Source organism: Triturus cristatus, chromosome 3_1 (genome assembly GCF_964204655.1).
Source record: "Triturus cristatus chromosome 3_1, aTriCri1.1, whole genome shotgun sequence".
NCBI classification, from domain to species: Eukaryota; Metazoa; Chordata; class Amphibia; order Caudata; family Salamandridae; genus Triturus; species Triturus cristatus.
The window spans coordinates 651,858,250-651,876,183 of NC_140583.1; the positions used below are offsets into that span (position 1 = coordinate 651,858,250).

Consider the following 17,934-nt stretch of genomic DNA (forward strand, 5'->3'; position numbering starts at 1 on the left):
GCGTAGTAATGGCATCGCATGGTAATGCGGTCGTTGTAACGACCGCGTTGTAAGGGCATCGCGAAGTGAAGCCCGTGTTGTAGTGGCTGTTTCCCACCCTCAACACCAGCGACACTCTAGATCTGCTCACCTCAAATGTCTGCTTTACTATCAAAATCTTTAAGAAGTTGCAGGTCAAAAACTGGCTCCAAGTAAAATATGGCAGTTTACAAGACAAGCACCATCTGCCCCGTGCTATTCACAGGAGCTGAGGGATCAAAAGCTAATTTGCAAACATCTGGAGAGAAAATGGCGAAAGAACTATTTAGCTTCATTGGCTTCCAATTAGAAAACGCACCCAGTTTGAGGCCTTGTGTCTGGTGTACAAGGCGATTCACGGAACAGGTTCAGCGTATCTAAAAGAGCGGCTAGTATGGTATTCTCCTGCCCGAACGCTCTGGTCAGCGGCAGCGAAACAAGTTTGTGTACCTCGGGTAAAAAAAGCCTCTTGGGGTGGCAGAAGTTTGGTAGTGAACGCAGCTAAAGCATGGAATGAGCTCCCATTACATCTAAGAGAGCTGACTAATCTTCTGGCTTTTCGTAAAGCCTTAAAATCGTGGTTGTTTTCGGAATAATTTTTCCTGTTTGTTGCTGAGTTCCTTTTGGTACTTTCACACAGCGCCAGGACACCCTTGGGTAACAGCAGCGCTCTACAAATGTTATAAATAAATAAAAATGAAAGCATTTTCATGCATATGAGTTCAGACTACCAGTTGCATAAAACTATCACTTTTGATAAATACTTCACACTGCGGTGCTACAATGTGCCCTATTAATGCCAAGGCGTCCACGTGTTAAATACACTTTTTAGAATTTTGGAGAGACTTTATCGTATTGTGTGCGATCTTTGCTATATGATTTACATCACAAATATTTTCAGGGCTCGGCTCGTGTAAGGGCTGTAAGATCCGAGCCAGACGCTTGGCTCGGCTCTGCCTGTTTACCTCTGTATATACTGTGTGTGTGTATTCGTCTGTGTTTGAGACCTGTGTCATGCTGCTGTTTGTGTTTGCCTCTGAGCACAGGAAGGACATCTGCGCCGCCATGAACCGCCCCTGTGAGACCCTGGGCCTGTCCCACGTCTCCGGCATGTGCCAGCCGCACCGCAGCTGCAACGTCAACGAGGACACCGGCCTGCCATTGGCCTTCACCATTGCACACGAACTTGGACACAGGTACAGGCGCTCTGTGATTGGCCGGCCGAGGCGCATCTGCACCAGGGAGCTCACATCACGCAGGGCTCTGACCCCCTCCCCTCTGACCCCCGTGATAACCTCTGACCTCTCCTTCCTTTTACAGCCTGCTTCACAGAAACTGACTGATAAAATCACGCCATCTCTGCATGAATGATGTCCATTCACTCCATTAGGAGACACAGGCTGGCGCTGTCACTTCAGGTCCCAGCAAAACCCTTGGAGGGGGCTCGGTCCATTTTTTTTCCCCACATTTTTTTTTTTACTTTTGCAAATAAAACGTTTCGAGTATGGGAACGGCTGTTGGGCAGCCGGCGTATAATCGTAATCCAGCGGTTGATAAGGGGCAGGAAGTCAAGCAAGGAAAATAAACACGCATGCACACAGCTCCAGCCTTCTGCTTCTTATCCAGTTAATGAATGACAGGATGTCTCGAAGGAAACGCAGGCACACGATACACGTGCGAATCAAGGCCGGGCCGGTCACACGGTCTCCCCAAACCATCCACCAATAATTAACTAAGAAATATATGCATGCACTGCGTGGGTTTAGCTGTGGAAACTCCTGTACGCCCCCTCCCTCCAATGCCCTTTTATTACTGGCCTGGGTGCATGGCCAGTAATTGCTAATCTTGTCGCACACGGTTTCTTTGTTTACCCGGGTCATGTGTTGGGCTGTATTGTTATATGTGCTCTTGGGTTAAGCACTGAGCGAGTCGCGTGGGTTTTTCTGGTCCTTTTGCGTTAGGTTACATTATTTTCTGAGGTCCTGTCCCGACATACACAACGTTCCACGATCCTGTATTTGCTTTTGATGTTATGTATTAGATTCCATATTCAGGTCTTGAGTTTGACAGCACAGCTTTCAAACAGACCTGTTTTTGCTCACAATGGGGCAGATTTACAAGCCCCTTGCGCCACTTTTCCCATGTTAAAAGTGACGCAAACGTGGCGCAAGGGGCTTGTAAATTTGCCCCAATATGTTTATCGTTAGCTTTGCGGCCTCCCCACGGCCCCGTCAACCATTGGCTTTGCTCGACCAGCCTTTCCTCTATTGGCCTTTGACTTTGTCCATCGCTTCTTGTCTCAGTCCAGTCAGTGGAGCATTCATTTCTCGCATTCTGTTATTGCCTGTTTGTCACCTTTCGCTCTGGTGCTTGCAATGAACTGCATGAGGTGCTAGTTTACATCTGTAGCCCAAGGTCGTGCTGGTCATACCGACATCGGGCGTTAACTCGGGAGGCTGGTGCGTTGAGGGCCTGTTATTTTTAGGTTTCACCTGCATAGAGCTTGCGCTCTGCTTGTGAAATCTCTTGTATTTAATATGTCTTAAGGGGGCACGTATCAGTTCCCCACACCGAATTACTGTGTTCATTTGCTTTTGTGTGGAACTTTTTTTTTTAACTTCCCCTGGCTGCATGCATTTACGATACTTCTACTAAAGCTGTTCACACTGTTTAAGCCCCATTCACTGTCAAGATAAGTTCTCTTCCCACAGAAAAGGCAGACAGCTTCTAACAGTATGCTGGAATGCTTGCCTTGTATTATAGTTGTGTAAAGCAGATGCTTTAGCCTAAGAACATTTGTGGCATTTCCTATTCATGCCTCCGTGCTTTTCTTTGGTCTTTGTAGGTATTATCAGATTGATTTTTTCAACTTATCTATTTGGTCAGACACAATTGGAGTTACTTTGCAGTTAGAAGGGGCTTGATTTCAATGGTGCAGCAGGTGCAGTGGCACCAGGGCCAAAACTTTACGGACTCCACTAAACACAGAATATTGCTAAACTTTACTACTAAACAGGCAGTCACAAGTGCAGTTACCGTGCAGACAACAGGGTGATGATTTGAATGGTACAGCAGGTGCAAAGACAACAGGACCCAAAGCTCTAAGCACCCCACAAACACATACAATTGCTAAATGTTTCTACCAAACAGGCAGTCACAAGTGCATCTACCTTGCAGACAACAGAGTTATGATTTGAATGGTGCGGCAGGTGCAGTGGCACTGGGCCCAAAAGTTTTCAGAACTCCTCTAAACACCTAATATTGCTATATTATATAACTAAACAGGCAGTCACAAGTGCAGTTATCTAGCAATCACTAGGGTCATAATTGCAATAGTGCAGCAGGTGCAGTTATCTTGTAGGTAACAGGGTAATTATTTGAAAGGTGCATCAGGTGCAGTGGCACCGGGCCCAAAATCTGCCAGAACTCCTCTAAACACCTAATATTGCTATATTTTACAACCAAACAGGCAGTCATAAGTGCAGTTATCTAGCAGTTTAAAGGGACTTGATTTGAATGGTGCAGCAGGTGCAGTGGCATTGGGGCGAAAAGCTCTAGGGACCTCACTAAACCCAGATTATTCATACATTTTACTACTAAACAAGACAGTCACAATTGCATTTATCTAGCAGGCAATAGGGTCATGATTTGAATGGTGCAGCTGATGCAGTAGCACCAGGACCAAAAGCTCAAGGCACCTCCCGCCCCCACTAAACACCTAATATTGCTATTTTTTACTACTAAACAGGCAGTCACAAGTGAAGTTACCTTGCAGACAACAGAGCCATTGTTTGAATGGTCCAGCAGGTGCAGTGGCACCAGGCCCAAAATCTGTCATGACCTCCTCAAAACACCTAATATTGCTATATTTTACTACTATACAGGCAGACACACTTGCAGTTACTTTGTAGTTAATAAGGGCTTGATTTGAATGGTGCAGTAGGTGCAGTGGCACCAAGGCCAAAAGCTCTAGGTACCCCCACTAAGCGCAGAATATTGCTAAACCATACTACTAAAGAGGCAGTCACAAGTGCAGTTACCTTGCAGGCACTAGGATCATGATGGCTCTATCAGAATTTAAAGTTACATTTGGCCCATAACCCTACATCTTAGTTTCCAGTTCAGACTTGTTGTCCCTTTGGGTATAGTAGGTGTCCCCATTCCCATGGCTGCCCCTGCCTTCGATAACGATTTGCCCATTAAGTCCTTTGTTTGCCTGTGAGATCATGCATTAGATAACATGATTTTTTGTCATGCTACATGTCATTTGTTTTTCGTTATTTTCTGATGTCAAGCATCAGTGTATCAGGTTATATGAATATTTGTGAGTCTCTGATGCATTGCATTACATGCATGATTCCTTGTAAAGCTGTCATGTCTAGCTTTACACTACATGGTTCTGTGAGTTTGTGATGGCATGCATTAGGTTCCTTGTTTCTTTGTTATTGTGTGGTGTCATGCATTAGGTTTCTAGGGTCTTTGTTATTGTATGGCGTCATGCCTTAGGTTTCTAGGTTCTTTGTTAGTGTGTGACGTCCTGCATAAGGTTCCTTTGTTCTTTGTTATTGTGTGGGGTCATGCATTAGGTTTCTTGGTTCTTTGTTATTGTGTGGAATAATGCCTTAGGTTTCTAGGTTCTTTGTTATTGTGTGATATCATGCATTAGGTTCCTTGGTTCTTTGTTATTGCGTGATGTCATGCATTAGGTTCCTTGGTTCTTTGTTATTGCGTGATGTCATGCATTAGGTTCCTTGGTTCTTTGTTATTGTGTGATGTCATGCATTCGGTTTCAAGGTTCTTTGTTATTGTGTGGAGTCATGCCTTAGGTTTCTAGGTTTTTTGTTAGTGTGTGATGTCATGCATTAGGTTCCTTGGTTCTTTGTTATTGTGTGATGTCATGCATTAGTTATATATCACGTGACTCTCCTTTTTTGCAGCTTTGGTATCCAGCACGACGGCAGCGGCAATGAATGTGAGCCTGTTGGGAAGAGGCCGTTCATCATGTCACCACAGCTTCTCTACGATACTTCACCCCTCACGTGGTCCCGCTGCAGCCAGGACTACATCACCCGGTTCCTCGAGTAAGGACTTCCCCTTAGCCCCTGCTAGCGTTCTCTGCCGCAGCCCCCTCAAACTGCCCGCTCAACACCTCTACTCCCATGCCTGGCTCTGTATCCCCTGTGAGCATTAACAACACCTGTGTACTGACATCTCTCTCCCACCTCTAAGCTATTTTCTTTTGATTTGTACTCACGTGCCTTCCACTGCTTTCTGTCTATCACCCTCACACATTTGTTCTTTTCCCTGTCCTATGTCTGCACCTGCAACATGCTCTATAAGGGTCAGGTGAATGAATATGCTCTGCAGGTGTCGGGTGAATGTATGTTCTGATAGCATCAGTTAATGTAACATGCTCATTAAGTGTCAGGGGAATTACAATGCTCCGTGGGTGTCAGGTGAGTGAACGGTCTGACAATCTCAAACAAGTAGAGGGAAAAGGGGGGCTTATCAATAATAATCTATCTTATTATTATTAAAGGTCCAGCATACATGCCCATCAATCAGTGAAAACAAAGAGGTATGCAGTTCCTAAAGTTAGCGCAAAGTGTGTTAGAATCACTAAAAGATACCAGGGTGATACTGTGAAAATGATGAAATGGGCAGGAGTGAAGGTTACTCCTTCTGGAAAAGAAGACCCTCACACACCCAACAAGTGGGTGTCTTGCTTCATCACCGGGTCTTTGCTCCTTATCGGGCCGGCGGTGCAATGCCCGATCAGGCACCCAATGGGGCCTTCCTATCGGAGATCTTTATTTTCAACGCCGATGAGTGAGGTGTGTGGGGGGGAGTTAATTTTAATAGTTGGTGTAGGTGCATGTGAGGTGAAAGGTGAGTGTACTAAAACAGGGGTAGGTGATCCACTTCAAACAATTTTAATAAAGCGTGGTCACCATCCTGATTAAAATCAAAATAATCCGCACATCTCTCACCTTTAGGTGTGTGAGTAAACGTGCTAAAAGGATCAAAGGGTCAACATGTTTCTTGCCTTGTATTATATTAAATGGCAATTCTTCAGGACCAATGAAAAAGATACGACTACCTGCACCTTTTTGGTGGTGACCACAACCTCTAGGAGGTATCAATGGTGGACACACGTACAGCACCCTCAATAAAGAGGCAGTGGCTTCTGCCCTGGCTGAGCTTCGAACCAAGAGGCAGAGAGAGGATCAGGAGGGGGACCAAGATGGAAATCATACAGGGAAATATATTCAAGCTTCACAGCTTTGTGGCCTCCTCTAACACATTAGAGAGGTTTTAGGCTCTAAAGAGAAGCCTCAAGAGGACGAAGGATATTACTCCCAATACAGTGGGGATCAGGTGGAGGATTTGTTCATACAAATCATTATCAAGCAAATCCTACAAAAGGACTAGAAGGATATTGACAAGACATCCATTCCATGCAAAAGATACTGTGCAAAATTTGAAAGTTGAATTTCCACAAACTCCTAAGGTCAGTATGATCCTGGCATTGACTGGCTCAACATGATCTCTGGCCCCAGCGGATGCTACATTGCCAGACGTTGTTGACAAAAAAGTGGAGGCTATGCTTAAAAGATCATTGCAGCTTCCAACTTTGCCTTTAGAGTGAACACATGTGGCCTATGCTACGTAGTTGATGCTGAAGGACTTCCAGCTCCTGGCGTGATCCTTGTTTAACACCAGTTGGATCATGTCGTCCTACCCCAAAGCAGGACATTTGCACTTGAGAACAGTCTGTCCTTTATGCTCAGTCAGCCACGGATGACGGCCAGGGGTTGATTTAAGGTACAGGGCCTGATGGGACAGTGGACTGCTCTGTCTAAGGTGGGGTCGTCTCATTTAGTAGGGACTGGGATTCGAACAGGGGAACTGAAGATTTACTGGTAAGCAATTGTTTAATTCACTCTTTTAGGACGGGAATCGTTTGCATGGCTTGCAATCCTCCGTTGCTCATTTTATCTGACCTGCTCTGGACGTTGGGAAACCTACAGTCTTGACACCCCAAAATTTACTTCAATCAGAATGCCCACAATTTGATGGATTGGAGAGGATGTTCAACCTCAATTTCATGAGGCAATGTGTCCCTGAGTCAAGGCACCTCCCAAAGCATCAAAATACCAGAAATACAATCAGTTAAGTAAAAAGACCCACTCAATAACTGAGTTCTAGATTACTGGAATATTTAAAAGACTTCATTACAAAATTAAAAAGTAAGGAGATACAAAGTCAATGCCTTGAAGTCTGTCAGTAAATAGGGAAATGTAGAGGAATGCAAAATCAAAAATTAGTCCTAGTCTCAAGCGGGCAGCAAATTAGCAAATCAGCGAGAAAAACAGACCGCATCCCCAGTAGAACAGGAACGTCTCTGGATCACCCCCTAAATCAAGGAGTTTTATAAATTTTCACATATGAAATTAATAGAATGACAGAATCACGTCCTAAAGGAAGATCTACTGGCCTCCGGAGAAAACTTCTGGATGTACCCTTTAAAATGACTGCATCCAGATGGACTGAACATCACTGATAACACCACTGGATTACTGCATTTCTCTAGAGATCTCAGGACTGCATTGAACCCACATTCCAAATGGAATCTTTACTGATGTTGCAGCCACTAAGCAAACAGACTTGTACTTCCTGAGGAGGTTTGTGGTTTGTTGACACACAGCTCCTGTGAGAGTACCAGGAGGCTCGCCATAGATTATTACCTCCATAGCAGTCTGAAAAATGTCATATGTTGAATTATCAGCCTCTGTTGTCTGGGCTTGGAAGTATTGTTTTTCAAACCCCATACATGCTGATTTGTAGTCATTAGAGTGTCCTCTATAAGTACTGCAATGAGATAGTAACTTTGATTTATTTCAATGTCTTTCCAGTCTCGGCCTTAACGTTTCAATTGCCGATGTTCATCTGTGAACCACTGTTTGATATTCATGGGATCAGGCTTCCAAGAGTGCCAAGGAGCAACGAGGGGACAAGAACACCTAATGCACCAGAATTTTTTTTTAGATGAACTAGTATTTCCTGAGGTGGCTCCAAAAGCAGTTGTGTGAAATCATAATTTTAGAGGTTTAGGTTTTTGTAAAATTCAGTGTTCTGGGGCGGAAGAAAGATTTTTTTTTTTTACAGAACTCTCTTTTATTGGAGACGTTAATTAAATTATGGTATGACCAGGATAACTTCTGGGAGCTGATAAGGAGAAGGTAAGTAATTGTGGAAAATAGATCAAAACAATGGCTTCATAAGTGAGTTGGGACATTGATGAGTTGTGAGAAACCAAGAGTGTCCATTTTTCAATGATGTTCTATAGCAAAAATGTTTTTTCTACAGGCTGGGAAAGGAAGAGCAAGGAGTGAGCATGTAAAATGCTCCTCTACCCACTCACTCTTTCTGGGGAGCCTTGAGAGAGCGTTCAATGTCTTTGGCGTGGATGTCCCCCACACATAGGAGGCATACTAGAGAAGCGAGAGTAGGTGTCCTCCCAAGTGAGTTCTTTGATTTAAAAATGTGAGTCACTTCTTTTTTTACTACCCAATTTGCTAATAGGGCCTCTTTTATTTTGGTGCCCAGGCCTTTTGTTGCCTCAATCTGACCCTGCTCAGTACACATTTACACACCCATCTTGGTATGTATCCTCTTAGTCTGAATAGCAAGCCTACCCGCACGTGTGTTATATTCTGTCTCAGTAAACATTGAGTCTGTAAGACCAGGACATAGGGAACAGGTTCTCTTCATCCAGGTTGCAAAAGGACACTTGTGTTGGTGCTTTGAAAAATCTTTCCAAGATCCAGTCAGTCCCTGCAGATCGAGCTGCTGAGACCTCAGTCCTAATGAAATTACAGACTCGAATAGGGGTGGGCCCTCAGCGATGTCAGGCTGCAGGGTTATAGCCAGCTGGGAAGCAGAGAGAGATACCAAACTGTACCTTTGTCAGATTCATTGTATCCTTCATATACCAATAGCCTCCTATTTCTCAAAGGAGGTGTCTAAACTTATTTCTTGAAAGACTACTGTCGCACCGTGACTATTAATATCATACGTGAACTCTCTAATCACTGTATGTAATGGAACTACACAATTTGTGCTTTCTTTGCAAGTTTTGAAATATCGACTTTTCCAAACTCCAGGTACAGTGCACATTGTGAAGTGAACAATTACTAAGAAGATTTTGTTCCACAATGTTGAACTTAGGGGCCCCTTTGTCACCAGTAGCCTGCATGCCTTACTAAAAAGAAGATACTACTTAGCTAAAGCCAGAACAAGCCAACATCCCTGATTCAAGTAAGTCTCCAGCATACAAATGACTATAACTTTTGAGACCTAAACTGTTTTGTGGGCTCTCCATGTTAGGGCTTCGATGTGTGAACCCCGCTGCAGGGGAAGCGCCTCGCGCATCCTTGGATAGCGGAACATTTTACAAACGTCATATGCATTTCTTTCACATCCCAGCAATCCTCATGGCGCCCACTGTCAAAAATCATAACTCCGTTCCTAGTAGTGTTCACAGTTAATGAGTTCGTCTGGTAATATTCACTCAAAGAGGAAATAAGCCCCGAGAGCCCGGTCGGAGTCTGGTCTGTCAGGATGAGCGAGTTCTTCAGCAAAGGTTCAGAGGGAAATCATTCCGCCTCCTAGCCTTCGAGGAAAGGTTTAGTTTATATTTACAAAAGATGAAACAATATATGGCATACACATCGATGAATTCTTCTGCTGAAAGGGATAAGATGCTTCTGTATGGTGGAAGCTGCGGTGTAAAACTGCTGGCTCCCAGCTGTGCTTAGGGACCTCCTTTGCATTGATTCTTTGGCATTTTTCGATTTTAACCCATGACGAGCACTTTGACAATTCGAGTTGTTTCAAGGGTTGACAATATTCTGGGTTGTGAAAGAGGCGGATCTCTTTATTTAATGTTTGTTTATAAGCGTCTGTCCCCTGGGGCGTTATTATGGGCAGAAGAGTTTTCCCAGGAGGCAGGATACACTCTGCGTTTTATGGTCTCCTAGGAAGTAATTAAATCCTACTAATTTAGGCAAACTCTGGGGTTAAAGGCAATTTTAAAGACCAAGAAAACCGCGTTCCCTCCTTTTAACTTAGATTAACATTCCAGTGGCATGGAAACAACGCCTGCCAACTGGTAAAGGGCGATGGCGAGGAGGGAGAAGGGAGCAGGGCTCAGACGGGAGGATACCATGGTCGGAAAGATTGTTTGTTGCCTCTGTTCATAAATAATAAAGGCAGGTTGGGGCCATATGTCCTATTAATGCCTCGGCGCTGAACCTTCAGTCCTGTGCCTCTATTTTGATGTCGTTTTAGGGGTGGAGGGTGGTGGGTGGGTGCAGTCTCGGATTATCAAATAGGAAAAGTAGGCACCGGCCTAAGGGCCCCACTTCTTTTAGGGGCCCGTGACAACAGATCAAAATAATATTGATTTGATCTTGAAGGAAAATTACAATCAAGCTTTCTTAAATTGTTTGCAAAAGATTATTTTTTTAAATGAATTGAGGAGGGCCTGGAAAAGTCGACTGCCTGGGGGGCTCCACAGGGTTTAATCCGGCACTGGGTGGGTGTCTTGGTTGGAGAGGAGGCAGCTTGAAAGTTGGTCATTATTATTCCGATGTTGAACCCCTTCTTGTTTTTGTTGTTGTTTTTTTGCAGCCGTGGCTGGGGGCTCTGCCTTGATGACGCCCCCACCAAGGAGCTGATGGACTATCCCTCGGTGCCCCCCGGGGTTCTGTATGACGTGGGCCACCAGTGCCGGCTGCAGTATGGGTCGCTCTCCACCTTCTGCCAGGACATCGATGTAAGTCGCAGCTCGCTTCCGGTCTGACCCGAGGGTCGTCGCGTGCATGCCCTGGCTGAGCACACCAGGCCTTGTCGGCGCTTCAGGAGTAAAGAAGTGCGCGTCCCACTGTTTGCACATCCTGCTTACTGTACACCTCGTCCTCGTGTGCACAGCTTGCACTCACCCAGACCTTTTGTAGTCACAATGTGTACACCGCACCCTTGTGCCACAAACTTCCTACACTCATCCCATGTGTGCACATTATGAGCATCTAGCCTTTGTGTAGGCTTACACCCATCTTTTGTGTTTAAATACCCAATGGGCGTATGCTCTGTAACCAAATCCTTGCTTGTGCACAATGCATACAGCCGGTGTCCACAGCTCTATTTCTTGCATGGACATGTCTTTTATGTGCACACTCTTCTCACACCCGTGCATATCACGCATAAACCTAACCCAGTTGTGCACACAATACCTACAACTGCCATTGTGTGCATGCCCTGTTGTTTCCAACCCTTCCCTCAGCTGCTTTTTCTTGTCTCCCTACTTTCCTCTCTTCTGTTCCCCTTAACCCTTTGAGAATACGTTATAATAATTTACAGCATTATGATAACAATCAGCATTACTCAAGATATCATTGTGTGCATGTTCATGGGTCGCCATTCTATCTATCCCTAGTCCTTTTACACACACTATGCTTACACAAGCCCTTCTGTGCACATCTAGATTAGACAAGTTCCTCCATGACAGTCTGCATACACAGGTCATTCTTTACCCACCCAACACACACCCAGCTGTTGTCTGCACACCCTGCTTACACTCATTCCTTCTGTGCACACACTGAGTTCTACTAGGCCCTGTGTACACATCCTACATCTCCAGGGAATAGTGTGAACCCATGGTAAACACCTGACGTTTGTTTGTGCACACTAGATAACACCAGCCCTTGTGTGCACCTACGGTATAGACCCAGCCTGTTTATGCAGTTCTGGTGTACACTCTGCATGTGCACACACTGCTCACACCAAACCCATCTGTGTACACTCTGCTTAATGCAGCCTTTGTGTGCACGACCTGCATATACCAAGCCCTTGTGTATACACCATCCATACACTCAACCAACCTATGCACAATTAGACGTTGCAATACACCCAGCTCAAGTGTGCACATACCGTGTAACCCCCATCCTTGTGTGCACATGCTACATACACTCAGCTTTTGTGTGGACACGCTAACAATACTTACATCCATTGTAAATGTGCGCACCCGCCATATACCAAGCCCTTAAGTGCACACACTGGAGACAATTCACAAAGGCATGTATGTGTATGTGAATTAGTACCACCAGGGTGCAACTCCACGAATTCCTAAATAACTTTGTGAATTAACCCAGAAAAGTTCAACTTCCTATTAGTACAAGTAGAAAAAGGGCGGGGCCCTTTCTATTAACACTATTCGTATATGCATATTTGCTGCATATTCTCATTTGAGATGTTTTGGTGCAAACTCACAAAGTCATTTAAACATGAGAAGTAGTGTTACAGGATTACTACTTCACGCGCTCGTAAATACCTTTGTGAATTGGCTCCACTCTGTTCATCCAACCTGTGCTCAGTCCCTTTGCCTCACGTTTACATACACTCAGCATCTGCAATTTCATTCTCACTAGGCAGCCATTTTGTGCACCCCTTAAGTGCGTTCGGCCTTTGTGTGCACACTTTACAGGGAGTTTATCATTGTGTGTGAATCCCTTGCATGTGCTCTTTAAGCATACAGTACTCCATTTTGTGTAGGACATGTGCACACTCAATCATTGTATACAAACCCTGTACAAACATCAGGTGTGAAGGGGCTAGGAGGGAGTTTACCACAGGGAGGAATGAGAAAGGAGCTCTCAGCTGAGGTACGCCAGGAGGAAGGAGCTCTCAGGGGTGGGTTAGGAAAGACCTCTCTTTCAAGGAGGGGTCTGAATGGAGCTTGCATTAGGGAAAGGATAGTAGTGAGAATTTTTGGATCAGGCCAGTAGGTAACTCCATCAGGTTGTAGTGATGAGTTCTCTCTCTCTCTCTTTCTCTCTCTCTATCTGTCTCCCTCAGAGAAGGCCAGGAGCCCTCTCTTTCGCTGTCTCTGTCAGGGTCACAAGCTCTTTCACCTGGGGGGGGGGGGGGGGGGAGGGAGTTGGTCACAAGCTCATTCCCTCAGGGTGAGGTCAGGAGCTCTCTCTCAGGGTGGGGTGATGAACTCTCTATGGGGTCAGGAGCTCTCTCTCTCAGGGTGGGGTTAGGAGCTCTCTCTCTCTCTCTCTCTCTCTGTGAGGTCAGGCTCTCTCGAAGGGTGGCGTCAAAAGCTATCTCTCTCTCGCTCTGTGGGGTCAGGAGCTCTATTTCTCTCTGTGGAGTCCGGAGCTCTCTCTCTCTCAGGGTAGGGTCAGGAGCTCTCTCTCTCTCTCTCTCTCTCTCTCTCTGTCTCTCTGGGAGGTCAGGAGCTCTCTCTCTAAGGGTGGGGCCAAGAGCTATCGTTCTCTCTCTCTGTGGGGTCAGGAGCTCTCTCTCGCTCTTTCTGTGGAGTCTGGAGCTCTCTCTCTCTCTCAGGGTGGGGTCAGGATCTCTCTCTCTCTCTCTCTCTCTGTGGGGTCCGGAGCGCGCTCTCTCTCTCTCGGTTGGAGCTCTCTCGCCATCTCTCTCAAGGAGGAGGCAGGAGCTATATCCTCGTTGTGTCTCCTTGAAGAGGGTCAAGACTTCTCTCGCTGTCTGTCTCAGAGATGGGTCAGATGCTGTCGCTCTCACTTTCTCTCTTAGGGAAAGGTCAGGAACTCTCTCTCGTTGCCTTTCAGCGAGAGGTCTGGAGCTCGCTTTCTTCACTATCTCTCACAGGAAGGATTCAGGAAGCACCTCTTGTGGATTGGGAGTGAAAGAGGGGGCATTGAAGTAGCCGATCTCTCTCAGGGTGGGGTCGTGATGGCGATCTCTCTCAGGGATGGCCAGAAAGAAGCTCTCTTGGGAGTTAGTTGCAGGGAGCGGCATGCGCTGCCTCCGGAAGCGGTTAATGGAGCTCTCTACGGCTGGCGGGTCTGGAGGGAACTCTATACCCCGGAAGTGTCAGCTGCACAGAGAAGTCCTCACTGTGGGTGGGTCAGGAGGGTGCCGTTTTCTAAAATGTGGTCAGGAGGTTGCTTTCCATGTTGAGGGGACCTGTGAGTGCTGCTATCCCATAGAGAAAGCATAGAGAAGGGTTCAAGACAAGGCACTCTCTGAAAGGGGTAAATATGGGGTATTCTCCTACCATCGTTAGTTGGAGCCTCTATCACTCTGCGGAGTGGATTGAAGAGAAACCTCCATACGACCAGGATGAGCGAGGAGAAGGAGTCTCTGAGTCTCATCCCATCCCCCCTGTCTTCTTTTGTGGAAGCCCGTCCATCTAGAGGGTGGGACCCCAAAATTCACCCACTTTTACTCTCTCCTGCAGAATGTCTGTAACACGCTCTGGTGCACGGTGGGCATTACTTGCCACTCCAAGCTGGACGCCGCAGTGGATGGCACAAAGTGTGGCGAGAACAAGGTATGGCTGGGCATGACGGGGAGCAGGGGGGTGGGGCGGTGAAGGGCCAGAGACTTGAGTATAAATGTTTACAGTGCATGGCGCATGGGGTGGTATTCATAGCCTGTATCGCTTCACTTATGTCCTAGTTCTCATAAAGCAGTAGTGACCAGTGAGGGGCGCCCTGTCACAGAGCTTCTTGCATTGGGAAGTAAGTTACGCACCCAATGCCGACCTAGGGCGATAATGCTTTTTAGGTCTCGGCCGCGAAGGCTGCGCTTGCGCAGTCTCGCTCCGAGATTTAATGAGTTTGTGACTTTGAGAAGAGGGGCTTGCACCCGCCCCTCTTCTCTCCTGTTCTCCATTGGCTGGCCTCTTAAATGCTGGCCAGCCACTGGAGAAGAGGTCCAGTCACTCCGTTGAAGCCCCGTCCTTTTCGGATCGGGGGGCGTGTTTTTTTCGTTGCTTTTCGCAGGGCGTGTTTTTCTCTCCTCCAGCCAATGGCAAGAGGAGAGAAAAAGAAACACGCCCCCGAATCCGAAACCGAGGCTGCGTTTCTCCGAGGCAGTTCTTCTCTGCCTCGGAGAAAGGCGGTGGTGTCCCGGCGTTGCTCCCTCACCTGATCTCCTTGTTTTGCTATCGGGATCCGCACCGTGCTTTGGACGGGATGTCCTCTCCAGGTTCTGCTGTCTTGCGCTTCCCCTCCACGCTCCATCCTCGCTCGCGCAGCCCCTCCCCTTCGGCGCAAACATGGCACCCACGCAGCGCGAGGCAGGATGCGTCCATTGTGTGATCCGACTTGTTTACCTAAGCCTCCTGCCTCATTATCAATGTCGTGCGTTGTTGTGCTCACTTTGTGAGGTTCTACAATGTTTTGAAATTGTTCGCGCTTCCCCTCCACGCTCCATCCTCGCTCGCGCAGCCCCTCCCCTTCGGCGCAAACATGGCACCCACGCAGCGCGAGGCAGGATGCGTCCATTGTGTGATCCGATGCCGGCATGCAGCTCTGATATTCCAGTGGAGCTGCCATTATACAGCTAGATACAATATCAAATGTACAATTACACACCAACGGGGGTGATCTGTGACCCACAGAGCCGGCCTGGCTCGGAGGGGTCTGTGAGAGAGAAAGACGGGCTGGATTACACACAGCATGGTCTTGTGCGCCACAGACCCAGCTGTACACACCCACGGAGGTGATCTGTGAGCCACAGAGCCGGGCTGGCTCGTATACTCAAGAGGGCTTGGAGGGGAGGGGTCTGTCAGAGACTGTCGGGCCGGATTTCACACAGAGAGTGGGGTGCTCCTGTGCGCCACAGACCGAGCTCGGCTGCACACAGAGGAGGCTAAGGACACGTGAGGCGGGGGGCAGGCTGGATTACACACAGGAAGGAAGGGACTGCTGCCTGCCGGTGGGGAGAGAGAGAGCCTGCCTGCCTCCCAGCCGGCAGAGGAGGAAGCGAGGCAGCCTGGGAGCCCGGAGGCAGGAATGTGCCGGAGGATTCGCCGTGCCACACCAACCGGGAACAACAATAGCCGTCCTGGAGCAGGCAGCGGAGGCATGGGGGAACAGTGATCCTGCGCACAGCTGGATGTTCACTGGATTACACAGGCTTCACCACTGCTCAGGAAAGACGGACGCCGCCTGGTGAGTGCTAGCCTCTGCTACTCGTTCACCGCTCCTTCGAGGGGCTGCCCTTAAACACCCTCCCTCGTTTCCTGGTGCTGGGGAAAAGTTACTGGGAATACGTGCCACGGGAGAGTGCAAGCTATAGTGGCGGGAGACGGAAAGGTGGGACCTAGCGCCTACATCGTTAACTGTGAACCAGGGAGCCCTGGCTCTCAATCCCTGCATCCCAATTTGACACAAATGGTGTGATCCTGAACAGAATATTTAATCTCCATGTGCCTCTTTACCCTCTGTGTTGCCCAAACGGAAAGCATGTAGATTAAAAAAGAACTCGCTTTAGGCGCTATTCGGAAGGTAAATTAATAACACCGTTTGTCGTCTGGTCGCCACAATATCGTAAAATGAGGCTCTGTGTGTTTTTTAAACAGCTCGTAGAGGAGCCCCGTATAAAGCACAACAGCGTCGCTGTTTTTTAAAGCCCGACAAAAGGTATAGGATATTGAGTGATATTGGCCCTACTCGGACACCGTAGAACCAGCCACATGTGCTGCTGCTGGCCAGATGTGATCACGTCGCTTGCGGCGGCTGTTGGCTTGGATAACAAGCATTTACAATGCAACGGTGCAAGAATAATAAAAGAATTTGAACAAAGCAGTTATACAGCAGGCAAGTAAGTCTGTTTGAGCTGCCTCACATATACCAGTTTTGGTGATGCAATGATATGCCGGCATGCAGCTCTGAAATTCCAGTGGAGCAGCCATTATACAGCTAGATACAATATCAAATGTCCAATTACAGCTAAAATATCCAGCCACAATTATTATGCGCCCTTCCAACCCAAATAGCCATGCACACAGGGCACATATCCTGAACAAGCATTTACAATGCAACGGTCTCGGCATTGTTAAAGTTAGAGCTATTGGCATTGCTCATGACAATGCCGATTCTTTAAATGTTTTAAAAACAAACACATAAACAAAAATAATGTCATGAGCAATGCCAATAGCTCTAACTTTACCAATGCCGAGACCATTGCATTGGAAATGCTTGTTAACATGTCCTGTCATTGACCTGCAAATAACACCTGTTTTTGATGCGAATGCACAAGTCTAACCATATTGTACAATACTCAGTAAAAAGGTGAAAGAAAGTGTATGGTGCAGTTTGCAGCAGAACCGAAACCTTCCGTAACCATTCACACATTGCATACCCTAGGCAGTCCTTTCAGAAAGGTGTCATTTGGAACCAAGGTACGAGCTGAGGTTAGGGTCAATACAAATCTCAGTGAGGAACAGATGTTTTGCTTAAAAAACTCTGTAGGACACCTTCTGGAGAGGTTTTACTTTGACTAACATGTACATGCTTCACTTCACGAGTCCTCGCAAGGAGGTAGGATGTTTTGTGCTAATGTTACTCTGGGTAGTTTTACAGCCAATAGCCCTCCTTCTGGCCATTTTCCTGGCACTATTTGCTGGGCTTCTGCACATACCACTGGTTAGCAGCTTCAAGCAATGCCGAAATTTCAACTCCTTGTGTGATTATGCTTAGGTTCTCAACAACGTATGTGCGCATGCTCACTCTGCGTGTCTATCTTTCATCTGGGCGCCCAAGAACTGGCTACACCAGTGGGCATCTTGAGGCATCTTAAGCCGTCTTCCACTCAGGAGTTTCAGGATGTCATTGTGTGGATGACGTGCTCTTTTCAGACAAGTCAGGATGTTCAGAAAGGGCTTTGATTGACTGTCACATTGCTCTGGCCCGAACTCATTGCAGATCCTTGAATTTACTTGTTCAGTATAATGTCGGAACTTGCAGATAATGCCTTGGTCCATCTACAATGGATGTGGCTTATTTTTGCTTGGTCTGAGGTTCTTTTCAGGCCTAATATCGAGGCCTGCTTCATGGTGCAGACATGGCCTAACTTCAG

The 17,934-nt window shown here is 46.9% G+C and overlaps 1 protein-coding gene across 1 annotated transcript in view; it reads left to right on the plus strand.

The window, feature by feature from the left end:
* ADAMTS7 (ADAM metallopeptidase with thrombospondin type 1 motif 7) overlaps positions 1–17,934 on the plus strand; it is a 487,405-nt gene that overhangs the window by 192,011 nt on the left and 277,460 nt on the right. The window contains exons 7-10 of the mRNA XM_085644679.1: positions 1,065–1,214; positions 4,956–5,099; positions 10,714–10,858; positions 14,306–14,398. Coding sequence (XP_085500805.1) covers positions 1,065–1,214; positions 4,956–5,099; positions 10,714–10,858; positions 14,306–14,398 — 532 coding nt within the window. The remainder of the gene's footprint in view (positions 1–1,064; positions 1,215–4,955; positions 5,100–10,713; positions 10,859–14,305; positions 14,399–17,934) is intronic.